Here is a 14,743-nt window from a genome sequence, read left to right as displayed (position 1 = left end):
AGATACTTTCGTCTATCTGGGAACCAGCATTAACATCAACAACAAGGTCAGCACTCGCGACTAGGCTCTCACGTCACTGTTGACAGTCATAACTTTGAAGTCGTAGATGATTTCGTCTATCTTGGAACCAGCGTAAACACCACCAACAATGTCAGCCTAGAAATCCAACGCAGGATAACTCTTGCCAACAGGTGCTACTTCGGACTGAGTAGGCAATTGAGAAGCAAAGTCCTCTCTCGACGAACAAAAACCAAACTCTATAAGTCGCTCATAATTCCCGTCCTGCTATATGGTGCAGAGGCTAGGGCGATGACAACAACCGATGAGTCGACGTTACGCGTTTTCGAGAGAAATATTCTGCGAAAGATTTATGGTCCTTTGCGTATTGGCCACGGCGAATATTGCATTCGATGGAACGATATGCTGTACGAGATATACGACGACATTGACATAGTTCAGCGAATTAAAAGACAGCGGCTACGCTGGCTAGGTCATGTTGTCCGGATGGATGAAAACACTCCAGCTCTGAAAGTACTCGACGCAGTACCCGCAGGGGGAAGCAGAGGAAGAGGAAGACCTCCATTCCGTTGGAAGGACCAAGTGGAGAAGAACCTGGCTTCGCTTGGAATATCCAATTGGCGCCACGTAGCGAAAAGAAGAAACGACTGGCGCGCTGTTGTTAACTCGGCTATAATCGCGTAAGCGGTGTCTACGCCAATTAAGAAGAAGAATATTATTTATTATTAATTATTAATTTTATGTGTCGGTAGAGCTGGTCCCGAGATATGTGATTTCTACTTACTATCAGGTTACATATGTATTTGAGACAGTATTTTGTGATTAGAGCAGAGAAAATTAAACAATTGATTTTACGTTCTCTGGTTTTATGTTCTTTGATTCAATTCTTTTTTGCTATTAAGTTTAGTACGCAGCTCTCAAGAAACGTAAAAACTTCATATAAAAAAACGCTTAAGAAACGGTCAAGAAACTTTCCTGCGATAAATTTACTTGTGCTAGTAATTTTTGACAGTTGGTTACACATTGTGAATGATCTACATTGGAAGAGCAAGAGGGAATAAACAGAGAAAACAAACTTTGTGCGTAATATGTATGTGTGTATGTGCATGGTAACATAAATATTTTTATTGCGATTTAAGAAATGTTGTTGAAGATTGGTAGGTTTTATACAACATTTCAAAATGGAATATTCTTCATAATAATGATTTCAACTAATTTATGATGAATTTGATGATTACTTCGAATTTCCTTTAAGAAACAATTGTTGATTTGATGTTTATCCGCAAAACCAGGTTTGCCATATTCACATTTTGCTGAAAAAAGTATCAAAAATTAGTACTAGATTTCTTGAGAGCTGCGTATTAGCACAAGTAAATTTATCGCAGGAAAGTTTCTTGACCGTTTCTTAAGCGTTTTTTTATATGAAGTTTTTACGTTTCTTAAGAGCTGCGTACTAAGCTTTCAGACTGAAAAAGGCAAGGAAGCGAAGCAAATGGGTCTGGTAGCGAACGATAGCAATATGAAATATCTCCTGTCTTCAAACAAACAGTCGTCGAATTCGAGACTTGACTCCCACGTCAATGTTGATAGTTATAATATCGAAGTCGTAGATACTTTCGTCTATCTGGGAACCAGCATTAACATCAACAACAAGGTCAGCCTCCAAATCCAACGCAGAATAACTCTTGCCAACAGGTGCTACTTCGGACTAAATAGGCAATTGAGAAGTAAAGTACTCTCTCGAGTAAATTGGACCAAATTCTACAAGTCACCCGTCATCCCGTCGTCCGGATGGATGAAAACAATATAGCTCTGAGAGTATTGGACACATATTTAACTTAGAATTAAAGCAACTGAAACTTCACAAATTAAATTATACTCGAAGAGTATATTCCTAGGAATAGTATATTCGATTCTTTATGATCGAAGTGTCTTACGGTCCCATAATTTCATTTTAATATATCGATATTTTTGGTTGCCTCGTTCAGTTTTAGTATTTGGCTTCACTAGCTGAACAAATTGTTCACCTTTCTATGGATTTGTACGTAATAACTAATTTAAATGATTTGAACATCCATAACTCGAACTTCTATAAATCGAAGCCAAATTTCATATAATTTTCCCTCCGTAACTCTCTTTAAGTCGAATGGTGATTCAAGTTAGGGAAGTTCAAGTGTAAATTGAAATTTATAATTTCCCATTATAAATTACCAATTTTCTATTAATATTTTTCCTAAATAAATTGAGCAATGTTTAACATGAACTGCTTGTTAGCTGTTGAAATTTTTTTGATACTCTAATCACCCCTACTGGCACAGAGTGAAAGTCTTAACAAGATTGGCAATTCTTCAACCGAAATTTTTTTTATCATATTACCGAATTTCGAAATTTCAACCAAAATGCAGTTGGGTTGGAAACCAATTTTTCTATAATGTTGAAAATCGACTTAACGAATGTTTTGTGTAAAGACATAATTTTAAGTTATAAAGACTGACGGATACCCTGAGTTTGTTGTCTAACGCTTCTTCTTTTATTCAATAGTTCACAATTGTAATGACAATTTGAGAGTCTAATTTTTCGTGTGCGGTGGTGTTTCCAATTTTCACTATTTCATATAAATTAATTGGAAATGTCTTAATAGAATTGATTTTTTGACCGATCCTTTGTTTTGTTGTTAAACAATACTTAATTAATAGAGATTTTTTTTACTAAATATAATAACGCAGTTATTGATTGTAAAATAATTAGCTACATTAGTCCTTTATGTTGGGCAAACCCGATAGCTATTTTTTTTAACTTCTTAAAACCTCGGTTTGTGTGAGAATGTCGTTTGCATTCAAGATAGATAAAGCGTTGAAGGCGAATTTGTATAAAATATGTCGTCTTTGTGGAATCGATAGAGAGGACAAGTTCGACATTTTGGATGCTAATACAGAAGATCAAGAGCCGGTAGACTGTGACGGCGAATTGAAACTGCACCAAAAAATTATTCAATGCATTGGCATTACAGTAAGCGATATACAACATGTATAAATTGTCTTACATGAAATAAGTTGTTCAATTGTTATTTTAGGTTTGTAAGGATGATAGAATGCCTCAAAGTGTTTGTGGACTTTGCGTGGATAAAATCAATGATTTTTATGAATTTCGTGAAATGTGTTATGCCACAGATGTTCAGACGAGGAAGTTACTCGGATTGAAAGGCGGGGCCCAGAAAAAGGTAAAAACTACAGAAGTTGAAACATAATTTTAAAGTGTTTATGTTTTAGATCGTTAATGCGGATGTTAAACCTAGTATTGATATAAAAGATGAAGCTGGTGTAAAACGTGGACGTAAGCGAAAATCAGATGAGATAATTGCAAGAATGGAAACAACGGAAATAAAGCGGGAAACCGGCCCAATAGTGCTGACAAATAAAAAGCAACGTTTAAACGAGCCACCAGACACAAAAAAGAAAGGGAAATTTGGGAAAACAGTTGATAAAAGTTTAAAGCCTAAGGAGGAAATGTAATTATGTATAAATAACAATATATAGTATTAAAAGAAGTATGTTTGTTATGGGTTATCTAAAATATAATATGAAATTTTCAATAATGAAGAAAACAATTGTACTGTATAATTTTCATGACAATTATATTTCTAAATATTCGCAGAAAAGAAGAACCCATGGATATGGAGAAACCAACAACTACGAATGCGTATAACATGAAATTTCGACATGTGTGCAATATATGCGATCAAGGGTTTATTAGCAAAGTAAAATTGGATCAACATATTGGGGCAGTACATATGCCAAACATACCACGATATATTTGCACCGCTTGCAATGAAACTATAAAAAAAACTAACGACATCAAAAGTCATCAGTTATGGCATAAGTTAAGTAAAACGCCTTACATATGTGGACATTGTGGCCAATCGTTGATAAGTTCCTATGCGTATTCAAGGTATATATAGGTATTTTTTCATAAAACAGATTTGAGTTTAAAAGTACTTCTTGTTAACAGACATCTACGGGATCACACTGTGGAAATTCCTCCAAATTTGTGGGTGCTTGATCGTGAATGTCCTCAATGTCATCACACTTTTTTAACAAACTTTCTTTATAATACACATTTATGTGCAGTACGGACTAAAAAGTGTGCAGGTTGTAATCGTCAATTACGTAATGAGGTTGAGTATCAGCGACATGCAGCTCACTGTGCAAAAGTTTATTTGAATTACTCAAAACATATACCAGTCGCTGCTCTCGCAGCCGAATCTACAATTCGTATTAAAAATGAAAACGAAGTAGAGGCTGCTGCTGCCGAAGCGTTTGCTCGCAACGCTGGCATATCGTTGGAAATGACGCCAATCGTGTCGTTAACTCGTATTTCGACCCCTGAAATTCTGGCTGCTAGTCTTGGTTGTACCACAACAGAATATACCAATGATGGTACAGGAACACAAATTGACGATGGAAAAATGTCCGGAAAGAAGGGCAGTAAAAAAGGAGTCTCTCGAAAAGACCTTAAAAGGGTAGATAACTTATTAAAATCAACATTAGATGTACTGGTGAGCATTAAGCATGAGCCAGAGGTGCATGTAGGAATTGATTCCGAAACACCAGCATCATCCAATGAAACTGCCAACACAGCGGAGGAGGCTGATATGACAAACGATGACGGTTACCACCATGGAGATGATGATGATGATGACGAGCATGATGATGATGATTCGAAAAATGATGGTGAAGGTGAAACAGCTGACGTGGCAATCAAACGTGAACCAGCCGAGGAATGTTTTGCTCAAAGTGCTGTGCATATTAAGCAAGAAGTAATTGACGTAGACAATGAGAATTTAGCTACAACTACTAAAATGCCAGTATTAAAATTGAAAATCAAAAAAGAACATGGCACATTAAATTCATCGATTGTCGAAGAACAAAGTGTCCGAGTAGAAAAGAAAAAGAAGAAGAAAAAACGGAAAGATGCAATGCGTAGTAAAGATAAGGAGGTAAGTACAACAAAAGATTGAAAACAGTTGAAGTTAAATATGAAAAAATGGTAATATGATTTATTTGCTTTCAGTTGGATGAAAATGACCTTTTGTCTGGGAATGGGTCTGTGCACGACGAATCTAAAGCTGGTGGTGGTACTGTGTCAAATCAAAAGTTATTAAGGCCTGTAAAACAAGAGCAACTGGACGAAACTGACGAGGAATATGAGAGTAATAAGTTAGAAAGTAATGAAGCGGTACATCTAGAGCCAACGGTCATGACCACAATTCCAATACCGCAATTCCAAATATCTGCAATTTCAAGTGGCGTTGAATTCGGCGATAATATTGAGTCCGGTACCCAAGGCAAAGCTAATGATAAAACTAGTGAAGCAGCGACAGTGCAACCTACTTGTGTTGAAGGCGAAGTTGAGGATATTAAACCAAACAAAGCTGAATTAGATCGCTTATTTCAAATCACTAGCGTTAGTTGTGGTGTGCAGATGGAACATGAACAAGGAAGTGAAATTGAGAGAGAATCAGACTGTAATAGTGAAAATTCAAATTCTAATATCCCAGTTATGGTGCAACGTAAACTTGAGAAAACCGCACATAAAGTTGTTAAATATAAACGTGCAGAGCAGAAGATTGGGACACCGGCGCGAACGGCGAAGGCATACAAGTCAACATCAGGAGTTAATAAGATAAGCGCAAATCTCGACAGTGGTATTTCTCAAGCCAATTTGGGGTACCTTCCCCAAATTCAAATTAAACCTGAACCAGTTGATCGTGGTTATGAGGATATATTTAATGCGTATGAGTCAGCTACAAATTCTTCCGCGGCAGAGACATTACAATTGTCCGTGAGAGAGATGGCTGAGCAGGAATATTTAAATAATATTGATTTCGCAACTATTCAAATCAAACAAGAAAAAGACCTTGATGTGTCCGACGTCGAGATGACAAATACACATATCGTGGCAAATGCCATATCCAACGGAAATCGAACAAATGGTGAAGAATCTCAATATTCTGAAAACGATGAGGACTCGGATAGTATGTATAATGAAGAAACCGATGAAGATGAGGAAGATGATGGCGATGATGATGATTGGGTAGGCATTAAAAAAGTAGAAGAAGAAAAACGCGAGTATCGTGAACTCGACATGCCGCCGCTGTTAGCAACAGATGTTCAGGAGTCAAGTGAAAATATGCACGGTTCTGAAGATAAGTTTGCATGTACGCTTAAGATAACGGAATCACAAAATGAAGTTATTGACGATATGTTGGTGAGAGAGCCAAAGGAAAGCAGAAGCGACGAACAAAAGAAATCGGAGTGCGATTTAAATAGCACTACTTCAGTAAATGACCCTACCACAAGTGCATTGCTAATGAATTCTTATGTGCCGCAACCGAGTAATGAAGATTTAGTAGCACCTCCATTAATGATAACAGACATTTACAGTCAAGCCGACGGTGGGGTGACTGAGAGATTCCCGCAAACAAATGCTATAGCTACGCCACATGATGAAATAAAGTATTCGCACGGTGCGAAAGAACTTCTTGTTGAAATGCCAGCATTAAAAATAGCAAGTGTCATTGCTGGGTGTTCGACCAGTTTTGATAATTTTTCAAAAGATGATAATCAGTTGATCGACAATTTTCCACCTTCGTTTGCCGGGCAACTGACAGAGGACGAGGATGTTTTTGAAAGCAGGCACATAAGAAACAACGAACGTAGTGATATCATTGATACACATCCAGAACCACATACGATGAGCATTGAGATAAATCAAAACAAAGATGCCCTTCTTGATGCTCAGCCATTTTCTGATGTTCGAGTAGATACCGTATCAGTCATGGGTTCGTCACAAACGATATTAAATTCGAATATAAATATAGCTTTGGATTCTGCGCAGAACAATCCGGTTGAACTGGTGGGTGAGAACTTGGTTGAAGAAGAGCAGAATCTTCTTAACCAAGAAGTGGTCGAGGCACAAGCCATCCAAGGATTGGTACTTGGTGCTGATGAATCCATTACATTGAATGCGCCAATACAAAACGTTGAAGAGGCCGAAAACCTTATGAACGAAAGCGTAGCCGAAGCACAGATGCAGCGACAAGAACCACATACTGACGTTCCACCAAACCAACTAGAATGCTGTGATAGTGCCAATGACAGTATTGAGGGAACATGTCCAAGCAGAATAATCAATAATGCATTCTTGATGGATGAGAGTAACATTAATGAAATCGCCGAAAATAACAATAATGCAAATATTGAGCGCGAATTACAAGACGATGTTGCCTCAACAACAACTGCGAGCTCGAATGCGGCCAATTCCAGCGACAATGACACCGATAGACGAAACATTACAGATACCAGCGATAGAAAAACAACTGATATAACATGAAAATAGAAATAAATTAGGCATACGAACCAACATTTTAAACAGCAAGGGTTAGGTACTATGTGAAAAAATTACAAAGAGTCGGAAGTTATATTAGAATTAGGCTATTGATATTTTTTATTAGTTGGGCTTGAAGCGTTCACACCAACTGGTTTTTGCTATTATTCAGTAAACAAATGGTGTAATTAGGCATGTTTTAGCTTTTATTTTGTATTATATGTTTAACCATCATGTGTATTTTTTTTTTTCAAAGTATAAAAAATACGTATGTACTATTTAATTCTTGTCAGAGGATTTATATATATTTATTATAGCTTTCAGTTTTTTGTTGGTTAATGTAGCACTTAAGCTGAATTATTAAATTAGGTAAGAAAATTAACCTTAAATTACGTAAACATGTTATTTGCAAGAACCATTTTGTCTAATCATGAGCTCAATCTACTCTACCAGAGTAGCATTTATTTTTGCATATATATACACAAAATATGTATATAACAATTTTTTATGTGGCAATTGGTTCTAAAGGCCCAACTGGATATATATTATTTTTATGAATATTAAGTTTTGTGGATTGAAGGCATTACGTGCATCAAAAATGGCGCGTGTTTCATTGCACCATAAACACATTTTAATGAAATGTATGTTAAAATAATTTTCTAGCATATAGCAATGCCATATTGCCAATTTGTAAATTAAATACAAACGTGAAAAGCATTATAAGTACATTATTTTTTTGTAATCAAAGTGTATCAAAAATAATAATTACATAATATAGATTACTAATAAATTCATAATACAAACATTAGCAATATTTGTTTTGATAACAACCTGGATTTTTTTTTATTTTATTTTATTAAAGCAGTACGTAGTGCTAGCATCATAGGCTTTCGGCTGACTGGTGGGAAAAATTAGAAACTTGTTTAAATACAACGAAGGAGATCTGTATCTTTCAGATAACTGTAATTTTTAGATATGTTGCTAATAGTTGGGTTCATTAAAAGCTGAACAGGATCATCATTGTTAAAGTTTTTAAGTCTGAGGCTGTCCAGAGCAGGACAAAAAACGAGTAGGTGTAGCACACTAACCATTGACTCACAAAAGGGACATTGGCTGATGTGACTACCATCCAGAAGGTGTGCATTGGTAATGATAGTGTGTCCAATGCGGAGTCTGACGTACGGAGTGATGAGATTGACTGGCAGAGAGGTCGGAAAGTTAGGTTTCGTGCGATTTGGGTTAATTCTTGAGTAATGGTGATTGTAAATTATCCAATCAACAGCTAAATTAGTGCTTCTCAGTTGAGCGATGAGCCGGTAGATATCGCCCTTAACGAAAAATGGTGAGGTTATAGTGGGAGAGTGACACATTTCCTTGGCAATTGAGTAAGCAAACATGTTTCCAATTATACCCGAGTGGCTGGGAATCCACATAATTCTGAGTTTATGTGGAAGAGATATCAAAATGTCTCTGATAGCTCAAATGATGTAATTGGAGTTATTGCAGTTTTTTAAAGCTAGAAAGCAGGATAAACTGTCAGTACAGATAATATATTTTCCTTTGTTTAGCTTTGAGTATTGAACAGCTTTAAGAATTGCGGTAGCTTCAGCTGTAAATATTGAACAGAAAGAAAATAGCAGGCCATACGAAATAGGGTTTTCATCTTCACTAACTGCAGCGAAGGAGGTGTGAGTACCTTTTGATCCGTCTGTGAATAGAAGTTTCCAACCAGCTGATTTGAGAGGAGCTGTTACTTTCAGGAAGTGGGCTTTATAAACATTGCTAGAAGTATTGGGGGTGTTTAATACTCCAAGGTAAAGCTATTTTATGCGGTAACTCTTTTACTTTCACAAACATGGCGCATTTGTATAACGATGATTGAATCTTTGGCGATCGTATACGTGTCAGAGCTGAGTGGAAATCCTTTTTCAGAATAAAACTGGGATTAATTATGAGCTTAGGATAGAGTTTATATAAGCTGTCTTCCATATTGTCTTTTAAAAAAGGCAGTCCAGATTCAGGCAATATGTTTTTTATCGGAGATGTTGGAAACGCACGAATAGAACGACGGACAGCAGAATGATACGGTGCGGCAAGCAACTTGATATGATTTTTACATAGAATGATGTCCATATATTTCTAAGCCGTAATTAATTATTGATAAGATGAGAGCTTTGGTGACCTTTACCAGTAGAGCCGGGCCAATGAGTGAGCGCTTACATGAAAGATACTTGATTATGTTTAAATCATACATGGGCGTTTTGACTCACATGAGCAGTTACTCTCAGCACACGTATTCTTACGCTCTTATTTCAGTCGCTATTGAGAGCGAAAAACCAGTTTTGCACTGTGGGATAATGAATTGATTTTCCTCCAGTTGCGCTGCAGACAGCAACGACATGGATAACGCAACGAGGTAACATACATATGTAGGTAGTCGGTATGTTGATGTTTTTTTATGCCCTAGTATATTTTTGCCCCATTTGAAATGTATAACATAAATAAAATATTATAATTTCAGATACCTTTGATGGGGTAAATTGGGAGTTGACTACTTTTACTAGCAAACTAGTTAGCGAAAATTTTAAGATAAAGTTAAAATTGTGAAGTTCTCGAGAAATCATGCTTAAAAATAAGGCTTTCCTCGGCATCGGAAATCATAAAGCAATATTTGTCAATCATTTTGAACAAACAAATATAGGTATGCGCATAAATAGTATCATAAAACAATCAAGCGGTGCCCGATGTTGCTTCGCTGTTGTTTGTTAATCAACTGATTGCAATTGTTCTTTGTCCCATGGTAGCCACTTTACGCTCGCGGTTACCAATACATCCATACATTTCATTTGCCCATCTCTGGTTTAAATAGTCTTTTTATACTCTCGCAACAATGTTGCTAAGGAGAGTATTATAGTTTTGTTCACATAACGGTTGTTTGTAAGTCCTAAAAATAAAAGAGTCAGATATAGGGTTATATAAGTATACCAAAGTGATCAGGGTGACGAGTAGAGTCGAAATCCGGATGTCTGTCTGTCCGTCCGTCCGTGCAAGCTGTAACTTGAGTAAAAATTGAGATATCATGATGAAACTTGGTACACGTATTTCTTGGCTCCATAAGAAGTTCTAAGATGGGCAAAAACGGCCCACTGCCACGCCCACAAAATGGTGGAAACCGAAAACCTATAAAGTGTCATAACTAAGCCATAAATAAAGATATTGAAGTGAAATTTGGCACAAAGGATCGCATTAGGGAGGGGCATATTTGGACGTAATTTTTTTGGAAAAGTGGGCGTGGCCCCGCCCCCTACTAAGTTTATGCACATATCTCGGAAGCTACTATAGCTATGTCAACCAAACTCTACAGAGTCGTTTTCTTTAGGCATTTCCATATACAGTTCACAAATGGAAGAAATCGGATAATAACCACGCCCACCTCCCATACAAAGGTTATGTTGAAAATCACTAAAAGTGCGTTAACCGACTAACAAAAAACGTCAGAAACACTAAATTTTACGGAAGAAATTGCAGAAGGAAGCTGCACCCAGGCTTTTTTTTTAAATTGAAAATGGGCGTGGCCTCGCCCACTTATGGACCAAAAATCATATCTCAGGAACTACTAGACCGATTTCAATGAAATTCGGTATATAATATTTCCTTAACACCCTGATGACATGTACGAAATATGGGTGAAATCGGTTCACAACCGCGCCTTCTTCCAATATAACGCTATTTTGAATTCCATCTGATGCCTTCTCTGTATAATATATACATTAGGAACCAATGATGATAGCGGAATAAAACTTTGCAAAAATACGGTATTTGAAAAATATGTAAATGACGTATAATGAAATCTCGATTATCACTTTATCATGCGAGAGTATAAAATGTTCGGTGACACCCGAACTTAGCCCTTCCTTACTTGTTCTTACATATTGACAATGTTGCTTAAATGAATACTTAGAGTCTAATATTAAGCCTAGGAACTTAAAACTATCTGTACAGATTAAATTTATATTATTAACGGTAAGTGTGGGTGTATTACAATGATGTTTCTTGCAAATATGTAATAACTTAGATTTAGAGGAAGAAGTTGACGTGCCCGAAGAACCGGACCAATGGATTAAGGGGGATAAGATTTTAGAAAAGGAAGACGTAACAACGGACAAATCGGAGGCATTAGAAAATAATACTAAATCATCAGCATAGATTTGGTGACTGATATTAGGGAAGACAGATAAAATTGTACTGATTTCATCAAATGCGATAATAAAAAGTATGACTGAAAGGGGGGAACCTTGGGGTGTTCCATTATCAAGAGGTAGTATAGAGGATCGGACATTAGAAACAAGTACACTAATTTTACGTTTAGAGAGAAAAGATTTAACAAAGTTATATATACATATGTGAGCCGACTTTCCATTTTCTAAGCTGCCTTAATACCACGTGTATACCAATCCGATCAAAAGCTTTCAAAAAATCAAGTGAAAGTATCGATACATGATTTTTGTGGGATAATGCATCAGAGACAAATTGGTCAAGATGCAGAAGAGCGTCTAACGTCCCCAGCCCCTTCTTAAATGCAAACTGGTTATGGTGAATAAGATTGTGAGATTGCGCATACCAGGATAGCCTGATAGCAATGATTTTCTCCATTAGTTTTCCTAGGCAAGGCAGGAGGGATATAGGCCGATAACTATTGACCTCGCAGGGAGGCTTACCAGGTTTTAAATGGGAATGACAGCGCTGGTCTTCCAAAGCAGAGGATAGTTGCCTGTCCGAAGGATGTTATTATAAAGATTAATTAGACGGGATAGCAGGAAGGGTGGGAGGTGTTTAATGATATGGTAGGATATTTTATCAATCCCAGGGGTTTTGCCTTTAACTACAGAGAGTGCAAAGAGGAGTTCAAGAATGGATATATATCAGAATCTTAAAACCTAGCTGAAGAAGACAAGTTCGAGGGAGGTAGGTAAAGGGGGGAAAGAACGGACAGTTTGCTGGAGGAAAATTCAGGAGAAAAACTGGAATCCGAGGAAACGTTGGAAAAGTGAAGCGCAAATTCTAAGGCTATATCTTGCGGATATAGAAGATTGCCACGAGGAGAATTGAGGAAAGGAATCGGAGAAAAGGAGGTTAAACTAGACAGTCTCCTTATGTCAGCCCAGATCTTTTTTGGGTTAGAAGAGGAATTGATTTCGCTAGAGAACTTTTGAAAACAGAGAACTTTAGCAGCTTTCGCCTTACGACGAAAAATCGCATTAGATTTTTTGTATTGCATTAAGTTAGCATTTGAACGAGTGCGCTTGAATTTGTGCCAAGCAAATTGTTTTTGTTGCCTAAACGCACAAAGTTCACTATTCCACCAACGAGGTGCAGGTTTGGCTGATTTAGAGGAGGACTGAGGTATGGAATAATTGGCTGCAGAACGGATAATTTTTTGAATACGTGAAGACTCCTGATGGATATTGGATGAAGTGGGGAAAAGACGGGAATGAAATTCACAGAAATGTTCAAACTTATCTCAATCAGCCAAGTCTGTTTTAAAGCATACTCTAGTCTTAAACCGGGATGCATGATGGGAAGAGGAAATTTTAGAAAGAATGGGGAAGTGATCGCTACCATGTAGGTCATCGATCCGGAGCCATTCGGTTTTGGTTAGTAGGGATGGGGAACAAAGCGATAGGTCAATATGTGTAAAGGAAGAGTGAGTGGAAAAATGGGTGGGAGAACCGTCATTAAGAACAAAGCAGTTAGAACTAAGTATAACATCTTCAATAATTCGACCTTTCGGATTAGCTGAGGAAGACCCCCAAAGGGGGCTCCAAGCGTTAAAATCACCGGCCAGTAAGAAAGGAGTAGATCCAGACGGGAAGAGATGACAGATATCACTTAAAGTGAAAGATTCATTAGGAGGAGAATAGGTACAAGTAATGTTGAGTTTATAAGGAGAAAGAATTTCTATGGAGAGGGAGGAGATGTTTGAAGGAGTAGGGGGGAGGGTGTTATGTGGTACTTTTCTGTTGATCAGAATGGCTATTCCCTGTTTGCTGGTGGTATTGCTGGGGAGGTTATAAAAATAACCTATATATGCCTTGGGGGTATGATCCACAATATTGTTGGCAAGATGAGTTTCATTTAATAATATTGCTGAGGTTCGATGTAATTATTTAAGTATCCGTTGATATTCCACTGAAGGATGGATAACATGGATAGAAAAATAAAGAAAAAGTAATAATGTGAGGTTATGGGAATTTATTGTTCCATCAACGAGGGTGACGGAGATGAAAGGGAGGAGGAGGTTGGATAGGTGTTATGAGCAAGAGGAGAGATGGCAAAAGATGCCAGGGGAGATAAGGTGTGTGAGGAGGGCGATGAAATGTGAGAAAGTGGAGAGAAAGATGGGGAGGGGAAAGAATTCAAGGGTGGGGGGTATAGAAGAGGGGAGTTCTATGAAGTTTCTGGAAGTTCTATGTGATGCAATGGATTGTTGGTGGAGGATGAATCGTTGTTAGCTTTAGTTGTTGTTGCGTTATTATTGAGGTTAGAATTTTTTGATATTGAAGTATTATCTTTATTAGGATTTTTTGAGTTTGTATTTATATCGCTGTTAGTTTGCATTTTTGCCACGTTGGCGAAGGAGAAGGGGGATGGGGTGGAAGGAAGTTGATTTTTATACATGGTAATGGCGTCCCGCATGGTGCATTTGTGTATAATTTAAATATTTAATATTTCTTTCGATTGAATAAATTTAGGGCAAGCATTTGAGGACGAGGGGTGTTCACCTGCGCAGTTAGCGCAGTAAACTCTGGTGCAATCAGAAGGTGGAGAGTGGTTAGAAGGAAGGTTGCAAATGACACAGGAAGGAGATTTATCGCAGTGTTTAGCGGTGTGTCCTAATAGCTGATAAGTTTTTCAGCGCATAGGATTAGGGTAGTACGGACGGACATCTAGGCTTCTCCAGGCTACTTCAATTCTGTTAGGAAGTGTATATTTATTGAATGTTAATAATACGGCACCAGTAGGTACACGAACGCCTTTAACCATTTTGTTAAACTTATGGACTGCAGAGACACCTTGTTCCTTGAGATCTTCAATTATTTCATCGTCGCTAAGTTAGCAAATAAAGGGGGCATAAATTGTGCCCTTGACTGAGTTAAGGGTGCTGTGAAGAGCGACTTCAACAGCACCTGCACCGGGTAGATTCATAGTGAAAAGGAGATGGATGTAATAGGTTTACTGGCATCCCGCGACTTAATGACGAGGTATTTGGGGTCATCCTTCTTTGTTATAGGGAGTTCCGGAAATAGTTCCAACGTTGATTGTTCAGGCTTTTTTCTTT

The 14,743-nt window shown here is 37.5% G+C and overlaps 1 protein-coding gene across 1 annotated transcript; it reads left to right on the top strand.

The window, feature by feature from the left end:
* The first annotated feature begins 2,651 nt into the window (after window positions 1-2,651).
* Window positions 2,652-8,202, top strand: LOC120775213. Its single transcript, XM_040105281.1, has 6 exons — window positions 2,652-3,027; window positions 3,092-3,238; window positions 3,288-3,526; window positions 3,673-3,966; window positions 4,027-5,014; window positions 5,089-8,202. Exons 1-6 carry the CDS (start codon window positions 2,842-2,844, stop codon window positions 7,408-7,410), a joined length of 4,176 nt encoding a protein of 1,391 aa, XP_039961215.1. The 5' UTR covers window positions 2,652-2,841; the 3' UTR covers window positions 7,411-8,202.
* The last annotated feature ends 6,541 nt before the right edge of the window (window positions 8,203-14,743 follow it).

Source organism: Bactrocera tryoni, chromosome 1 (genome assembly GCF_016617805.1).
Source record: "Bactrocera tryoni isolate S06 chromosome 1, CSIRO_BtryS06_freeze2, whole genome shotgun sequence".
Lineage (NCBI taxonomy): Eukaryota > Metazoa > Arthropoda > Insecta > Diptera > Tephritidae > Bactrocera > Bactrocera tryoni.
This window is presented reverse-complemented; position numbering and strand designations above follow the sequence as displayed.

Bases quoted from the DNA above. Each gene is read 5' to 3' on its own strand.
- LOC120775213 (XM_040105281.1), top strand. From the start codon at position 2,842: ATGTCGTTTGCATTCAAGATAGATAAAGCGTTGAAGGCGAATTTGTAT. The intron at 3,028-3,091 runs GTAAGCGATATA...TTGTTATTTTAG, and splicing joins TTCAATGCATTGGCATTACA to GTTTGTAAGGATGATAGAAT. The intron at 3,239-3,287 runs GTAAAAACTACA...TTTATGTTTTAG, and splicing joins AAGGCGGGGCCCAGAAAAAG to ATCGTTAATGCGGATGTTAA.